A 14,890-nucleotide genomic window follows, 5' to 3' on the forward strand; every position below is an offset into this window, starting at 1 on the left:
ATCATTGATTCCCGCAAAACAACCATCTTCCCTGTCGCACTAGATCCCATCTTGCGCAGAGGCGTCCATCATCGCCTTCCCATTATTGCGCGCAGTCATCTGATTCTCGTATCTATCCTTTGCGATCCCCGCGCGAGCTTCGAGTATAGGCTTGCTCCGACCGGCAGCTTCGTCGTTTTTGTTGTTGTTGCACGAGCAGTTCCACGGCGGGGAAGAGGATAAGATGGCAGAGAGGAGAAGCGACGGCAATCGCGTAAAGCCTTCCCATGCGAGGGCGAAGTCGGATCGCGCTACTATGCCTGGGAACCTCGTCTCCCCACCCAGCTCCAATACTCCTCCGACAGTCAGAACGAAATCACATAGCTTACACACCGGCCCCGAACCCGCGAAGTTTCGATCCCGGCTTGGCTCCGAACCCATCAATGCAGGCGCCCTCGCCAAAGCGCTGAAGGACTTTGAGGATGTGGGTCGACAAAGGGAAAGGACACCGGGAACAAGCCCTTGTCGGAAGAGACAGAGAGTCTACGGCGATAGGTAGGATTCGCAAAAAGTTCTCTTGGTAGCTACCAGAGTTGTGATCTCTTTGCAGACAATACTTCTCTTCTAGCTCATCACGCACTTGGCCTGTGACAAACCTGACATTTCCTATACAGATTTATTCCCAACCGCGAAGGCCAAGATTTGCAAGCGAGTTACAGTTTGCTGCACGAAGATGGTTGCCCTTCCACCCCGTCAAAGACAAAGAGGCGGCCTCCGCACGGGGAGATACATTTCCAACGAAGTAAGGGCTCTATCCGCATTTTGGCGAATTACTTGTCTGACGAATTTGATGTAGCGGAAGAAGCCAATCGTACATATTCTCGAATTCTTCGAAACGAATTCTTTGGCGACAGCATTCCACAATCCGATTTAAACACGCTCTCTCCCGAAGCAACGACCACATATACGACCTCACACGATCCTACTCGCTCACACACCCCACCCTCATACAAAGCCGCTTCTTCTTTACCTCCTGCAAGCATCACTCCCTCGACGCCAAGCAAGAATCTCTTTTCCTATTCCTCTCCTAGAAAGGCATCTGAAAACCCCACGCCGTCCAGAACTCCCCATAGTGGCTCCAATTTCAATGCCCGTTCCGACATCTACAGCTTATCCCCAATACGATTCGACAGCCAGCGAATGTTACAAGGCCTCCGTAAACAACCAAGATATATAAACAAAGTACCGTTTAAAGTCCTCGATGCCCCAGAATTAGCAGATGACTTTTACCTCAATCTGGTCGACTGGGGGAGTACCAACATCCTGGGTGTTGGACTAGGTGCAGCGGTTTATATGTGGGATTCGGTGAATGGCAATGTCACGAAGTTATGTGAATTAAAGGATGACACCGTCACTAGTGTCAGTTGGATTCAGAGAGTGAGTCGCTCTACCCTGCCCTTGCCCACCTACGAAGTATTAATTCCATATAGGGGACGCACCTGGCTATTGGTACAGGTCGAGGCTTTGTTCAAATCTGGGATGCCGAAAATTGCCGGCGGTTACGAACCATGACTGGCCATACCCTTAGAGTAGGGGCGCTTGCTTGGAATGATCACATTCTCACGTCTGGCTCACGGGATCGAATAATCTATCATCGCGATGTTCGCTCGCCCGATCAATACCTTCGTCGATTGACGGGCCACAAACAAGAAATCTGCGGGCTTAAATGGAATACCGAAGATGGGCAGCTTGCCTCTGGTGGGAATGATAACAAGTTATTAGTTTGGGATAAACTCAGTGAAACCCCCTTGTACCGATTTTCCGACCATAACGCTGCCGTGAAAGCTATTGCCTGGTCACCGCATCAACATTCGTTACTCGCCTCCGGCGGGGGTACCGCTGATCGAACCATTAAATTCTGGAATACCGCCACTGGGAGCTTGATCAAGGAAGTCGATACAGGAAGCCAAGTGTGCAATCTGGCCTGGTCAAAGAATTCCGACGAGATTGTGAGCACTCATGGCTACAGCCAAAATCAGATAGTTGTCTGGAAGTACCCCCGCATGGAGCAAATTGCGTCGTTGACGGGCCACACCTTCCGCGTCCTTTATCTGGCAATGAGTCCAGATGGTCAAACCGTGGTGACAGGCGCCGGAGATGAAACCCTCCGGTTCTGGAAGATATTCAATAAAAAGGGGCTTAAGGATCAAAATCGCGAGAGCAAATTGTCTGGGTTGACGACGATCCGGTAGGACAAACGGCTCTGCGCCCGCTTCTATATACCACGCTCCCCCAGCTCCGGCCCTCGTTTCGGCAACCCGTAGCCAAACAATCGATGACGAACCGACAAGTTTTAATGAGTTTCCTTTACCTGTTTTGTGGCAATCTAGCATCACATCTTCCTTTATATGGCGTTTACGGGGCATTTTGTTTTTGCTTTATGGCGAGGCATGAAAAATTAATCATATTTTGAGCGCCGGCGATGGTTGGTGGGAGTAGGATGGCGTTTTAGGTGTTTAACCCACCTTTGAGGAAGAGATTGGGATTTGTGTCCCTTGGATGGAGGCTTGATGACGGCCCATGGTTTTTCTCTAGGGACCCTTTTTCAACCGTGGCATGCAGTGAGGTTGGGCGCTGGTTCGGCGGCATGCCCTTGGGTCTACAAGCTTGTATGTTAGTTGCGTGATTGCGTCTGTTATAGTCAGAAACAGAAAGTTTCCATTGACATATGGGCGATTCTATTGAATTTCATATATGTGCAATCTGATGAAGGATACCAAAAGCTTGGAGATTAGGTGATCAACTTAGGCAGAGTGAGATTCAGGCTAGTCACGTGCCAGTTACCTATTTACTTCATCGCGAAATTCTGAGCAACCATCACAGAGAAGTGAGCTGTTGTAGAGAGCGATGGAGGTGAGTAACTCCTGGGAGAAGCGTGGACTTACCTTGCTAACTGCTCATCCAGTGATTTGCCATGTCTGCGGAATAGCCCTGACCGTCTATAGGTGCTCCTTCAACATGCTTCTGCGGACTCTCCCTCGACTCTCCGCGCCTCGCTCCCATGCTCGCCTGCTACAAGGCCGTGCGTCCAGCATCTTCAGACGACATGCATCCAGCAAACAGGCAGCTCTCAAAGCCGCCAAACCCCCCTCATCCACTCCGAACCCGCCCGCGCTCCGTTTAAAACCCGCCGCCCCTCCACCGCCTCGCAGCGACACCCGATTCCGCAAATTCAACTTTGACCTCTCCCAATCCTCCGGCCCGGTAGAGCTCTTCAAAGCCCCCTCGCACCGCTCCTACATATTCAGCGCCTACTCCACCGCATTCTTCTGCTGTCTCTTCTCCGGCTACAACTTCTGGGCCATCTCCATCGACCCCATCATCAAGCCCGACAGGTGGCAGGAGTATACCTTTGGCGGCATCTGCGTGGTCATGTCCGCCATGGGCGCCGTCTTCTTCCGGCGCGGCACCAATCTGATCGCGTCCATCACGGCGGCGCGGTCGGAGGGCCAGACGCGCCTCTCGATCAAGGTGCGGCGGATCATCCCGTTTCTGAAGCAGCGGGAGATCATCGCGACGCCGGAGCAGGTCTCGTTCTCGCGGAAGCTGGTGGTGCCGAATCCGAAGATGACGTCGGAGGAGATGGCGGCGACGCATCGGCGCTGGGAGGCGGAGCGTGTGGTTGCGGAGACGCCGTTTTTCAAGGCCCCGTTGAAGAAGGTGAATCTTGGGTTTTGGAGGTTCTTTAGGAATACAAGGAGGTTGTTTACGCAGGAGTACTTTGTGTACGTGACTATTGCGGGGCAAAAGGCGGAATTTAGAATGGATGGAATGGGCACGTTTTCACCGCAGATGTTTGAGTTGGAGAAAAGTGCCCGGGGAGGTGTTTGATCAAGGGGAAAGCTTTGTCTTTTCTCTCATGAACACATCTCTGGTCACGGAACCATCCATCCCTCTTGTATACCAGCTTATCCTTCCTCTACTGTATTATAACAGCAAATTATACGTTCCCAGCCGCATGTGCTTACTGTCCTTGTCATTGCTTGCACATTTTCGTTTACTTTCTTTTCCTGGAAACATTACGAGCTGAGTGCTTATACTCATGGCATTTCGGCTGACCACGCCCATTGTCTACCCTCCCAGGCCCTATCAGAGAAGGTATGGTGAGCCCAACTGGACCTTCCGCCCTTTGTCCGTTGACGACGGGCAAAGTGAATATCGGCCATATGCAGAACAAAGCTTTGAGGAATGGCTGGTGGAGTTGAAATCACTGGGGTATGTCCTAATCTCGAATTCTTTTTGTCACAGACGTGATGCTCAGTGATTCCAAGGGCCAACAGCCAAGGAGGTGACCCCTTTCCTGCCATCTGTGAAGAAAATCCGCTTGCATTGTGAGTTATAGCAACTTTTTCATTGTCTCTTTGTGCTATTCTGCTGACATTTAAAAAGACTCAGCGGCCGCACCACCATGGTTGATATCATCGTTGGCGAAACAGCAGAATTCTGGCACCTCCACGAGTCCCTCCTCTGCGAGGCATCACTCTTCTTCAAAGCCGCGATCCACAGCTCATTCCGAGAAGGCAAAGAGAAAAAAGTGGGCCTGCCAGAGGAAAAGAATCACATCTTTGCTCTCTTCGTCCAATGGATCTACTCTGGAACTTTTGCCGTTCATGGAATGGACCTGCTTATCGAGACCTATCTTCTCGGCGACCGTCTACTGGCAACTGACTTTAGCAAGCTGGTAATTACAAAGATCTTCGATGCGTCCAAGTGGCAGACATTCACGGCAGTGCAGGCTGTGTATGTTGGCGAGAACACAACCAGGTCTTGTCCACTGCGGAGATTGGTCGTGGACACGATTGCGTATTCGCTGCTGTCTGGGACCGGGTTTTCTCAGGATGGCTGGCATACAATGAAGGGCCTTCATGATGAGTTGTTTCAAGCCCTTAACAATTTTACAGCGTGGAATGCCCCTGGGAAAGTTTTCAATCCGAAGCCGCTGTGCTCATATCTTGACTAGTTAATAGTTTGGTTTTCCCATGCATGAGAGGGAGGGGATGAACGCTTTGATACTGAATTATGTTTTGGCTTGTTTTTTTCCCTCCTATTGAAAGAAAGTGTATCAATATATCCAATTGAATGAACAAGCAAAATTGCTAAAAGGAAAAAGTTCTTTGATTCATCCAAGGTTGGTTTGCGCCTAAGCCATGTCATGGGGAGTGGTTGAGTGCATATTGCACGTTGAGTTGTATTTCGGTTAGAATACAACTACGGAGTAGACTCTCATTTATTCACATTTCATCTAGTTAATCACTCATTCAAATTACCTAGAAGCTGTATCCGGTTTGTATAAATGGCTTCCTGCCTAGCGTGCACATTTGCTTTCTAGATACAGCTTTGTTCTTGCTATTAGGTAGGGGCCGTCTGGGAGTGGCGCTATGTTTAACAGTAGCACCCGCGAAGGCGGATGGTCGAGACCTGCGGCATGCCGTTCGTTTGGTCCTGGAAGACGCGTTTCTATGTCGACTTTGGAGGGGATTCCCTTTAAATCCATTAGGTGAATTCGTTCGCCGCGTAATATACTCGGAAGTGAGGCAGCCCGCATCTGTTTTCGCCGCAAATGCCGACAGAAGTCGAGTTCGTTTGCAATCTTTGTGTCCATACCCTTCTCGGTGCTCTAAGGTTGGTGGGTGTACGACATCATGTCCTCACTTGGTAAGAGGATGAAAGTCTCATATCTCAGGCCTCTTTCATCCGGTATGTCATTCGACGCTGAATTTCCCCGAGACACACTTGCCCAGCCATCCCATAACTCTCGCCAATAACACCCTTCAGCGGCTGCTGTAAGATAGCGCTGCCGGAAAATCTTGACACTGTTCTCAGCGATCCTCCTGGCCTTCTCGGGATCTGCAAGGAGCTCCTCCATCTTCTCAGAGAGGTCAGAAAAATCCCGCTCGACTTCAACAAAATTTTGATGTGGGCCACCGGATTGAAGGAGATAGTGAAAGTGTTGAATGTACTGCAGTTTGTGTGCCACCACAACCGATCGACAGGCCTGGCGGTATTTGAGAGAGGAGGAGAAGGACCGACCTTTTGAGGTCTCATTAGCACTAGCTTCCCCACTAACATGGCCATCGAAGCACCATCATTATGAAAGATGTGGACATACCTTCAACATGGGCGATGAACATGTACCTACAGTGATCCTCCATGCTGACAAAATGATGCTTCTTACCCCAGATGAGCTCCTTTACATCACCCCAGGGTTTGCTTCTAGCGGCGTCAAGCAAACCCCGCCTGAGCTTGGGTGCAAAGCTCAATTTTCCCCGCCAAATCAGCTTCGGATTTTTGGAAGTCCATGGCAACGTTTCTTCAGAGTCGAACCTTTCTATGTGCTGCACCACCTGGTCATATGGGCCAATGTTGCTTGCTGGGTTACCCCATGCCCAAAACCCAAAGTCAGGCATTAACCATACTGATTCTTCACTGGCTTTCCTTGCAAGTACCCAGAGGGGATGGCCAGCGCCGGAGACATCATCTACCTTATCTTCAATGGAGAAGGCAAACTCAATATTAGGTGCATCAACTCGAAGCGCTCTGTGAATTGAGCTCAAGGTAGCAACAATCTTCCGCCGGTGATCTTCCTGTGCAGCGCGCACTTTGATAATGTAGAGTCGTCCATCCGAAATCATTGCTCGTGCCATTCCGTTGTGCAATTCGATGCTATCCAACGAGTTCTTTGACATAGGCCCCTGAGCAGTTCAGAAATTAACAGCACGGGTCGACATCCTCAAACAAACCTGGAAAGGATGTCTGGCACTCCGTCTTGTTCAGAGCCAGATTGCGATCATCTCGACCATATTGGAAGGCCCAGGCTGGGGTAGATGGTGAGGGCGCGAGTGATGGGGTTCCAGATGTAGTCGCGGGTATCGATTCTATACAGGTTGCGCAGTTGAATGTTGTCGACGATTTGCAAGCACAATGGCCAGCGGGAATAAGTTGGGTGAGGATCGGAGGTACATTGTCAGAATCCGAGTTCATGCCAAACCAAAGAGCAAAGATACTGATGCCAATCAGTACACACAGGCAAGCTGAGGTAGTGATCACAAATAATGGCAAGCCGCGAGAAACGCGGCTCAATAAGCAAACAACTGCCATTCTCATGGCAAGTAGAATCAAGACTTGAGAAGAAACGCTTCAAGCAGGACAAAGGTCCTTGGATGTTCAATTAATACGGGACCCATTATTATTTTCAACGGGACAATTTTCCCTTGCGGGAGGAGCCCCGAGACGCGTTCAGGGGCGGGATGACCCCAGGTCCAGGAGTTGGACAAGTCGCGAACTTGCATGCCCGCAAAAATAGGACTGGGGGCGATCTGCTCTTGTCATTTGAGTAGGCGACCCACCGGGCTTTTGTTCCACTAAGTAACATTGAATTGCTGTTAGTTTTTGCTCAAAATATTGAATGTTGCATGGAGGTTTTATTAAACTTCTTTATTCACTTGCAACCTGCAGGGGTATTTGGTGGAAATGTCTCTGCGTGTTTTGCGTAGCTGAGCAGCCGTTAGGAGGCCTCGCTGCTACCAAGCCCGTCAAGCTCGATTCCGAAAAGTCAAATTAAGGCGGCTTAGACAAATTGGGGCCAGCCTGGGCCCTGAACGGTTTGATGGGCTGTGGCTGGGGCATTGCGACAGGGCGAAGAGTTTTGGTTGCGTCACACGGCAAATGTTGAAGTTTCACGGTGTGGTGACGACTTGAGACCTGGCCCACAGGAGTCAAACGAGCGTCTTGGAGGCGCCCAGACAGAGCTGGCGATGTGGATGCCAGGCAGGACAGATGATGATAGTCAGAGATGAAGTTGAATCTGGAGGACGACTTGCCCCCCTTTTCCCGCGGTGGACGTTCCACCCTGCTTAAGTAATGCAACTGGCCAAAACGGGCTAATTGCCAAGCAATGCCAAGCGGAATGCCGTTTGCGCCCTTGTGGTCCTCCGCACCTGGACTCCCCATCGTCGTTGACACCCAGTCGGGGGTATCCCGATCAGCAGCGCCCAATCCAAGCTGCCCCAGCGCCGTTGGCTTTGTTGCATCCACATGGTCCACACGTGCTCCTCAGGCGCCAATAACGCATTGATGGCCAAAGGGCAACTCCCATTAAAAGCCATCGAGACATTTGGACTCGATGAAATTCGTGTTTACAACTAGGTCCGGATTTACCCTGAAGGCAGGCTGCTTTGAATCTCCCCGGCCCTGAATCGGGGATGGAGAAAGATGAAGCCGGGTGAAGGCAGTGAAGAGCAAGGGAGCTGTTTGGTTTTTGGGTGCTTGGAGGCAATGCCTCGTCTCTTGGGTAGACTCTCCTGCTACTTCCAGTAATCAGTCGGAGGGTAGCCGGATTACCTACATAACACCCCAGCATCTAAATCGACTAACTTCAATATCAAAGGCCACGACTACGCGTACTGCGCGCTTAATATTGTCCCGTGCCCTCTCTCCTGCCTTGTCTCCCTGCCGCCCGCCATCCGAATGCCGTGCTGATCACCTCGACGCTATCTTGATATTGCTACGGGTGTTTTCGATTGCATCTAGAAAGTGAGCGTACTCTGCAGCATCCACCGCCTTTTTCTCGCGGGGGTGTTTGTTTCCCCAAGAGGCTCACTCCGCAATCTGAAGTTCGAGTGAGGAATGCGATGAGCATGGTTTGAGATTCTTCAGCTGCTGGGTTGGAGGCATGCGCAGATGGCACCGCAGCTCTGCGGAAAAGATCAACTCCGTTTCTTCTCTCACTCTACTCCCGCCTAGCAGAGACTGTCTCGCTGTTACTACGCCACCAGCAAAGCCAGATCCTAGCAATTCGGAATGGGTACAGTCGGACAGTGCTGCTGAATCTAGACACATGTTGCAATCTTGTAACGAAGTTTCTCCTCTGAATTGCACGGTTCATCTCTCCGGTCCTGTCAGGAAGTGCAAGTCTGAAAAGCACCCTTCTAGTAGTAGTACATATGCCAGGAACCTGTTCTTCATGTTAGATAGTATCAACCTAGATAGACTGACGTCATAAGTCTTTACCATATCCATATACTCCGGAGACAATGCTTTCTTCCTACTACTTACTGCTCGCCAGAGTTAGGTTAGTTTTCACAGCTCCCCTTCCCATCATCGCATCACTTACAAGCAGGTAGTTTCTCTGGTCAGGTCAGATTACAATGGAACTCGACTTCAATCCCAATCTCCGCCTCCATTCAACCTTCTATGACGTTCCAGGGTACGAGTCTAATTTCCACGTTCTCACCTCCCCCAGCCCTCCCCCGTTCCTTCGACGCGACACCTCGCCTGCAATGAGCAGCAGCTTCGAACCGGAACAGACCCTGCAATCGGAAGCGTACTATGGGCGCCTTCCAGTCGTGCTCGTGCACGGCATGGTGGTCGCTAGCAGCTACATGCATGATCTCGGACGACATCTCGCACCATGGTTCCGCGTCTTTATACCGGACTTACCTGGCTTCGGGCGTTCGACAAACGCAATGCCGAAGACCGGCGAGAATAGTAAGGTGTCGATAGTCCAGCTCGCGCAGGGCCTGCACGACTGGATGGACGCCGCAGGCATACAAAAGGCGCATCTCATCTCCAATTCCTTGGGCTGCCAGCTCCTTGCCGAGTTCACGCGTCGCTGGCCAGAGAGAGTCGGGCGACTGGTACTGCAGGGTCCGACGATGGACGGAAGCCACCAGCCCATACGCAAGACTTTGCGTGCGCTGGTCACGAATAGTCGGAACGAACCGCTTTCCATGTCTCGTATCATGATTCGAGATTACTGGCGGGCTGGGTGGCGGCGAGCGCTCGCGCTATTTAGGGAGGCGGCTGATTACCGTATATCGGATGTACTCCCGAATCTGAAGAATCCGACGTTGCTACTGAGTGGTGAACTGGATCCCGTCGCGCCGTGCAGCTGGGTTGCGGAACTAGCGGAGACAGTGCCCAACGCGGTGCACTATGTCCTGACGAAAGCTGCGCACACGGCAAACTACTCGGCGACGGAAAAGATGTCGAGAATCGTTTGCCGCTATTTGCTGATCCAAGATGATGACGAGATCAGGCGCGCGGGAGGGGAAATCTTGGAACAGGTGACGAGGATAAATCACACAAGGGAAGCGGCGGCAAAGCAAAAATCCCGATTACTCTGCCTTCAGTCGGCCTCGGTGCTGCTCTCTGCTGCTCTCTTCGCTACACGGAAGGAGTTCGTCGGCAGCTGGCCATTTCTTGTGGGACTCTTGTCGATAGAGTCGACGATCCTCTACAAATTATACAGGATCCGCCCGTCACTCTCCTTGAGCCGCTCAGACCACTTGGACCCCGTATACGTCAAGCTGCCAGGCATCGCCGACTTCGACTCTGCATCCTCAATGCTCCGCGCAATAGGGCGGTACCTGCATTTCCGCGACTTCCCCCAACTCGGCGTCCCGACGCCCCTCGCCGGAGCCATGCCTCTCGTCAACAAGCTCCCGCCCTCGTTGCGCAACACCGTATACTCGACTGTCGGCGCCAACGAAGCCGTTGCAGAGCACGACGTTGCATCGACGTTTGATGCAGAAAGCGTCACGCATTCGGTCGTTGCGCACTTTCCAGCGCATCGGAAATACCCCGCCGTGGCCATTGGAAGCACAAACGGCGCGTTGACGCATTTATATGCAGCGATGGGGATTCCGTGGCTGCCACAGACACTGCTCATGCCCGTCAAGCGGTCGCGGGACGCGTCGATCCATCAAGGGCTGTTGGACATGACGGCGGAAATGGAGTGGGGGAGGAGCGCGGGCCAGACTTTGCTGGAGGGCAACCCGAATATGATCGAAGTGTACCACATGGCGGATCCGAATCAGGACCAGCTGATGATCCAGCGAATGGCGTACTTTAGGCTGAAATTCATAAAGATGACTCAGGCGTATCGGAGGTTTCTTCTCGACGCGTTGGAACCGAACAACGGCACGATCGTACTCGTTCGGTGCGGCTTGAAATGGCCCTCGTCCACAAAGGTCGCTGAGCGTCAGTACTTTCAGAGCGGAGCTCTTGGAGGGTTAAGCGCGGAGGGATTCGTCAGGAGTCCAACAGTCGTAAATGAATTCGTAGAGTCGCAAAAGTCGACATCAACCAAGTTGCGCGAAACAGTGCTGGGAATGGAGCGACGAACGGACTGGAATGCCCCGCCCCCGTCGTCTGAAGAAGAAATCTCCGAAGCAGAATGGGGCTACGCAGAGGCGTTGACGGACGATATCGTTGCGTTTGCAAACGAGCATGGGTTTCAGATCAAGTATCTTGATTACGATCATCCCGAAGACGCCAGTCCGCTCGTTGCGGATATGTATCGCCAATGGAGGACCTCAGCGCAACTGCACCGGGGCCATCCGACGGCTGACTCCATCCTCGTCGAAAACTTCGTTGTACTAGAGCCGTGGCTAGCGATGCGGTACAATCTGATCCCCTTTTGGACGGTTTTTCCCGTTAAACCGTCACTCGAACGGCTGCAGAGGTATCTAAACCGATGTAGTGAGGCGGGAAGGGGGTTTAAAGACGGGTTTCTGTTTTTGTTTTGCTCTGGGGTGCATTCGATTGAGCTTATGGGGGTGGAGGCCTGGAAGGAGGTTCTGAGGAGGCACTTTGCTTCATCATCAGCATCATCGAAGGATATGGATGCGGTTGTGGAAAAGAAGCCGTCACCGTTGCTGTTGGGAATAGACAAGAACAAGTTCCCAAAGGACTTTGGCTTTCCAGCACTTTACCAGGGTCAACTGGCAGAAGCGGTTGGTGAAGAAGGGCAATATGTGATGCCGCCCAGTTTAGCGCTGGTTGTGCTTGAACGTTTCATGATGCGGAATGCTGAGAACTATGGAATGTGCTATAAGGCTGATAATGATTAGCTTTGTTTTGAACGTGAGTAGCTGTTGGCAGCCACTCAAGTCCTTCCTCCGAGAGTGGAGGAAATGATATCTGAATATCTCTCCCCCTGAGTGAGTTACTCGTTATCTCTCGCGGACTAAGATCCTGGAAACAAGATAGTCGCTTTGCATGCCACCCGCGACTTACAAAAGAGCCTTCCTCAATCCGGCCCGCCAAAGAAATACTCTCCTAGAGATGAGCAAATGGTCCTATGCCTTGCTCATCAAAACCCTAGGCCATTCTCGTCAAGGCTGTCCAGGCGAGCACAGGCCCGACATCCATCAGAGAAAGGTAATGAATACAGTTGCTAACGTTCAGGACGCTTTATCTCCCAGGTGTATGTCCACTTTGAAAAACTAGACAGTGATGTGTCAACTTATGCCCAATGAATCCAGGCCAACATACCTCTATCGGAATGGGGGAGGGCACTAGAGATAGCCATCGTGGAAGGCGGTAAAAAAGAAACACCAGTTTCAATTGTTGTCCAAACTTTCAAGCGAGCAATGGTTGGTGGAGTTTGAGATGGGCCTCTGATGTTGGGTAAATAACCATGCTTTTTATATAGTTATATTGCCCTCGAATTGAGATAAATTAGAGCCTCCGATATGCTAGGGTCATCGACCAAAGGATGACTGCACATACTTCCCTCTGTATGTCACCATCAATTGCCCGTTGCTATCCACGCAAATCCCCAAGGCCGAGTCAGGAGAAGCTTCATTTCGCTTGGATTGCAAATAATCTTCCCGCCTTTATTCGTGAGAATTTGACGGGTGTGATGCGATTTCAAGTAGTTGTATCGGTGTCGCTGAAAGGGCGGAGAATTCCTAAGATGTGCAGTTATAATGTACGGGCCACAAGGATTACAAGTGCCACATAATAAGCTTGACGAGATTTTCAATATGGGTATATATTTACATGAAAACACGTACGCACGAATCCGCGCTACCAGTCGCGATGACACATCGAAACCCGGTAGTTCCATGCTCTGTGCCTTTATTTCCTTCTGGACGTTCTGCGACTGAGCTCTGAACAAGATTGGCGGGATCTGGCGCCCATTGAATGCAGCTAACAAAGTGCTCGTGTGCGCCCTCCAGCGTCTTTACTAACTTTCCCTCTTGAGAAAGATCCCAGCAACGTATGGTTTTATCGTCACCGACACTGAACAAATACTTGCCACCAGGATGGAAGACCAGTCCCCTCACCCAATTGTTATGGCCAATCAAGGTCTTGATTAATGATCCTCGAGAGTCCCACAGCTTCACAGTTTTATCCCTGGCGCCTGTCGCAACGAATTCAGCCGAAGAATTTGTGGATGGCGGTTTTTTTAGTCCAGCTAAAGTTGCTAGATAACCATAGCTTGAAGGGGGTGCAAATGTGCAGCATTCAATGTAGTTTTCATGGCCTAGCAACGACGCTCTCGCCTCACCGGAAGATACTTCCCAAATCGTCGCAGCTTGGTCACGGCCGCCTGACACCAGCCACTTGCCATCGAACGAAGGGAAGACATCGCGAACCCAGTCGCCTTGTGTATGGATTGTTTTCACGCAGAACCCGGTCGAGGTATCCCACATGCGGAGGGTTGTATCTCTACTGGCTGATATAAGAATATTTCCGCCTGGTATTAGGAAGCGCACAGAGGAGACGGAATGGTCATGGCCGAAAAGAGTTCGAATATTGGCATAGTCATTGCTCGGATCCCAGAGCTTGATTGTGAGATCATTTGAACAGGATGCTAAAAGAGTCCGTCCTTTCTGTCCCCCGAAGTCGAGCCCCGTAACGGTTCTTGTATGGCCCTTGAGCGTTCTTTCCAACTCCCCTAGCTCCCAGTCCCAGATTTTGATGCTGTAGTCTTCTGAGCCTGACGCGAGTGACGAGAAAACTGGATGAAACGCGACGCATGTAATCGCGCCTCGATGTGATCCAAGGGTATGGGTTGGCGAGGTTCCAGGCAGCCAGCTCTTGGGGTCGCGATTTGCTCTGGATGTGATTGTTGGTGCGGAATCGAGTTCCGCCTGCAGACTCGCAATCTTCGACTCTAGGTCCAATATCTCAACTTAAATTAGCACTTCTTGTTTCGTGATATTCTCCCATTCCCCAAAACACATGGCCATACTCACCCTCTTCTGCAGTCGTACAACGCTTATCCACTTCTTCTCGAGAAACCCCTCATACTTTTTGCATGCTGCGTCGGTAAAATTGTCGCCAATCTGGAGCTCTTCTCGTAGGGTCGTGACACTTTGAGAGGCGTTAATGGAGGATAGGTACGCGATCAAGGATTTGTGCCTGATGCTGCGTTAGCACGTCAACAGAATGCCTCGAAGGTGTGGAACAGCTGACAGCTCCTCTGCCTGTCGCCCTGTTAATATCTGGCTCATCGTATTCGTAAATGTTAATGTCTTGAGGAGGATCGTATTGCAAAAGCAGTGTGCTGAAGCTGGCAGAATACCCAACACGATTGTTTCGCCTTGACAGCATGTGGTTGCGAGGAGTTGAAGCAGCACAGCGCACTGAGTACAGCGGACATACCTGGGGAGGTCCCTACGTGGACAGCTAACTGGGTGATTACCTCTTTCATATGGTCACATGATCGCTTTAGTGAGCGGGAGCTTTGTTGACAACAAGCCTCGTTACATAGTACTCGGACGGAGAATTCAGCTCCTGGCGGTTAGACCCCGTTTACGAGGAGTCTAACGGCGTATGCAGGTGATAAGCAGTGAGGTATTCACAAGTTAGGCTATGCGTAGGTAGCGACCTGGTACCATGCAAACCCCGCTTCCACCAGCCTGATCCCCCAAGCTTTCCACCAATTCCACCGATGTCTTGAACTCGCCATGAGAATAAGAGGTACATACAAATAATTGTACTATAAAGGATGAAGTACTTTATTTCTTTGGGTACGCATGTTGGCAATGAACCTAAACTTGAAAAGTACCAGAAAATAATACACAAATCTTTTGAATAGAATAAACTGGGGAATCGT

The 14,890-nt window shown here is 51.0% G+C and overlaps 6 protein-coding genes across 6 annotated transcripts; 4 read left to right on the forward strand and 2 right to left on the reverse strand.

Annotated features, from left to right (window-relative positions):
- Window positions 1-223: 223 nt before the first annotated feature.
- UREG_07672 (uncharacterized protein) lies at window positions 224-2,231 on the forward strand (the record flags this gene model as incomplete). Its single annotated transcript, XM_002582853.1, has 3 exons — window positions 224-534; window positions 654-1,416; window positions 1,470-2,231. The coding sequence occupies 3 exons, from the start codon at window positions 224-226 to the stop codon at window positions 2,229-2,231; spliced, it is 1,836 nt and encodes a 611-aa protein (XP_002582899.1).
- Window positions 2,232-2,997: 766 nt separating this feature from the next.
- Window positions 2,998-3,870, forward strand: UREG_07673 (uncharacterized protein; the record flags this gene model as incomplete). The annotated part of the gene is made up of 1 exon (XM_002582854.1): window positions 2,998-3,870. One exon carries the CDS (start codon window positions 2,998-3,000, stop codon window positions 3,868-3,870), a length of 873 nt encoding a protein of 290 aa, XP_002582900.1.
- A 577-nt stretch (window positions 3,871-4,447) lies between these two features.
- On the forward strand, window positions 4,448-4,999 carry UREG_07674 (uncharacterized protein; the record flags this gene model as incomplete). The annotated part of the gene is made up of 1 exon (XM_002582855.1): window positions 4,448-4,999. One exon carries the CDS (start codon window positions 4,448-4,450, stop codon window positions 4,997-4,999), a length of 552 nt encoding a protein of 183 aa, XP_002582901.1.
- A 307-nt stretch (window positions 5,000-5,306) lies between these two features.
- Window positions 5,307-7,020, reverse strand: UREG_07675 (uncharacterized protein; the record flags this gene model as incomplete). The annotated part of the gene is made up of 4 exons (XM_002582856.1): window positions 5,307-5,656; window positions 5,692-6,069; window positions 6,149-6,637; window positions 6,780-7,020. The coding sequence occupies 4 exons, from the start codon at window positions 7,018-7,020 to the stop codon at window positions 5,307-5,309; spliced, it is 1,458 nt and encodes a 485-aa protein (XP_002582902.1).
- A 2,165-nt stretch (window positions 7,021-9,185) lies between these two features.
- UREG_07676 (uncharacterized protein) lies at window positions 9,186-11,891 on the forward strand (the record flags this gene model as incomplete). Its single annotated transcript, XM_002582857.1, has 1 exon — window positions 9,186-11,891. The coding sequence occupies one exon, from the start codon at window positions 9,186-9,188 to the stop codon at window positions 11,889-11,891; it is 2,706 nt and encodes a 901-aa protein (XP_002582903.1).
- Window positions 11,892-12,821: 930 nt separating this feature from the next.
- UREG_07677 (nuclear migration protein nudF) lies at window positions 12,822-14,285 on the reverse strand (the record flags this gene model as incomplete). The annotated part of the gene is made up of 3 exons (XM_002582858.1): window positions 12,822-13,958; window positions 14,028-14,193; window positions 14,248-14,285. 3 exons carry the CDS (start codon window positions 14,283-14,285, stop codon window positions 12,822-12,824), a joined length of 1,341 nt encoding a protein of 446 aa, XP_002582904.1.
- Between the last annotated feature and the right edge of the window lie 605 nt (window positions 14,286-14,890).

This window comes from Uncinocarpus reesii, genomic scaffold (genome assembly GCF_000003515.1).
Source record: "Uncinocarpus reesii 1704 scaffold_5 genomic scaffold, whole genome shotgun sequence".
Lineage (NCBI taxonomy): Eukaryota > Fungi > Ascomycota > Eurotiomycetes > Onygenales > Onygenaceae > Uncinocarpus > Uncinocarpus reesii.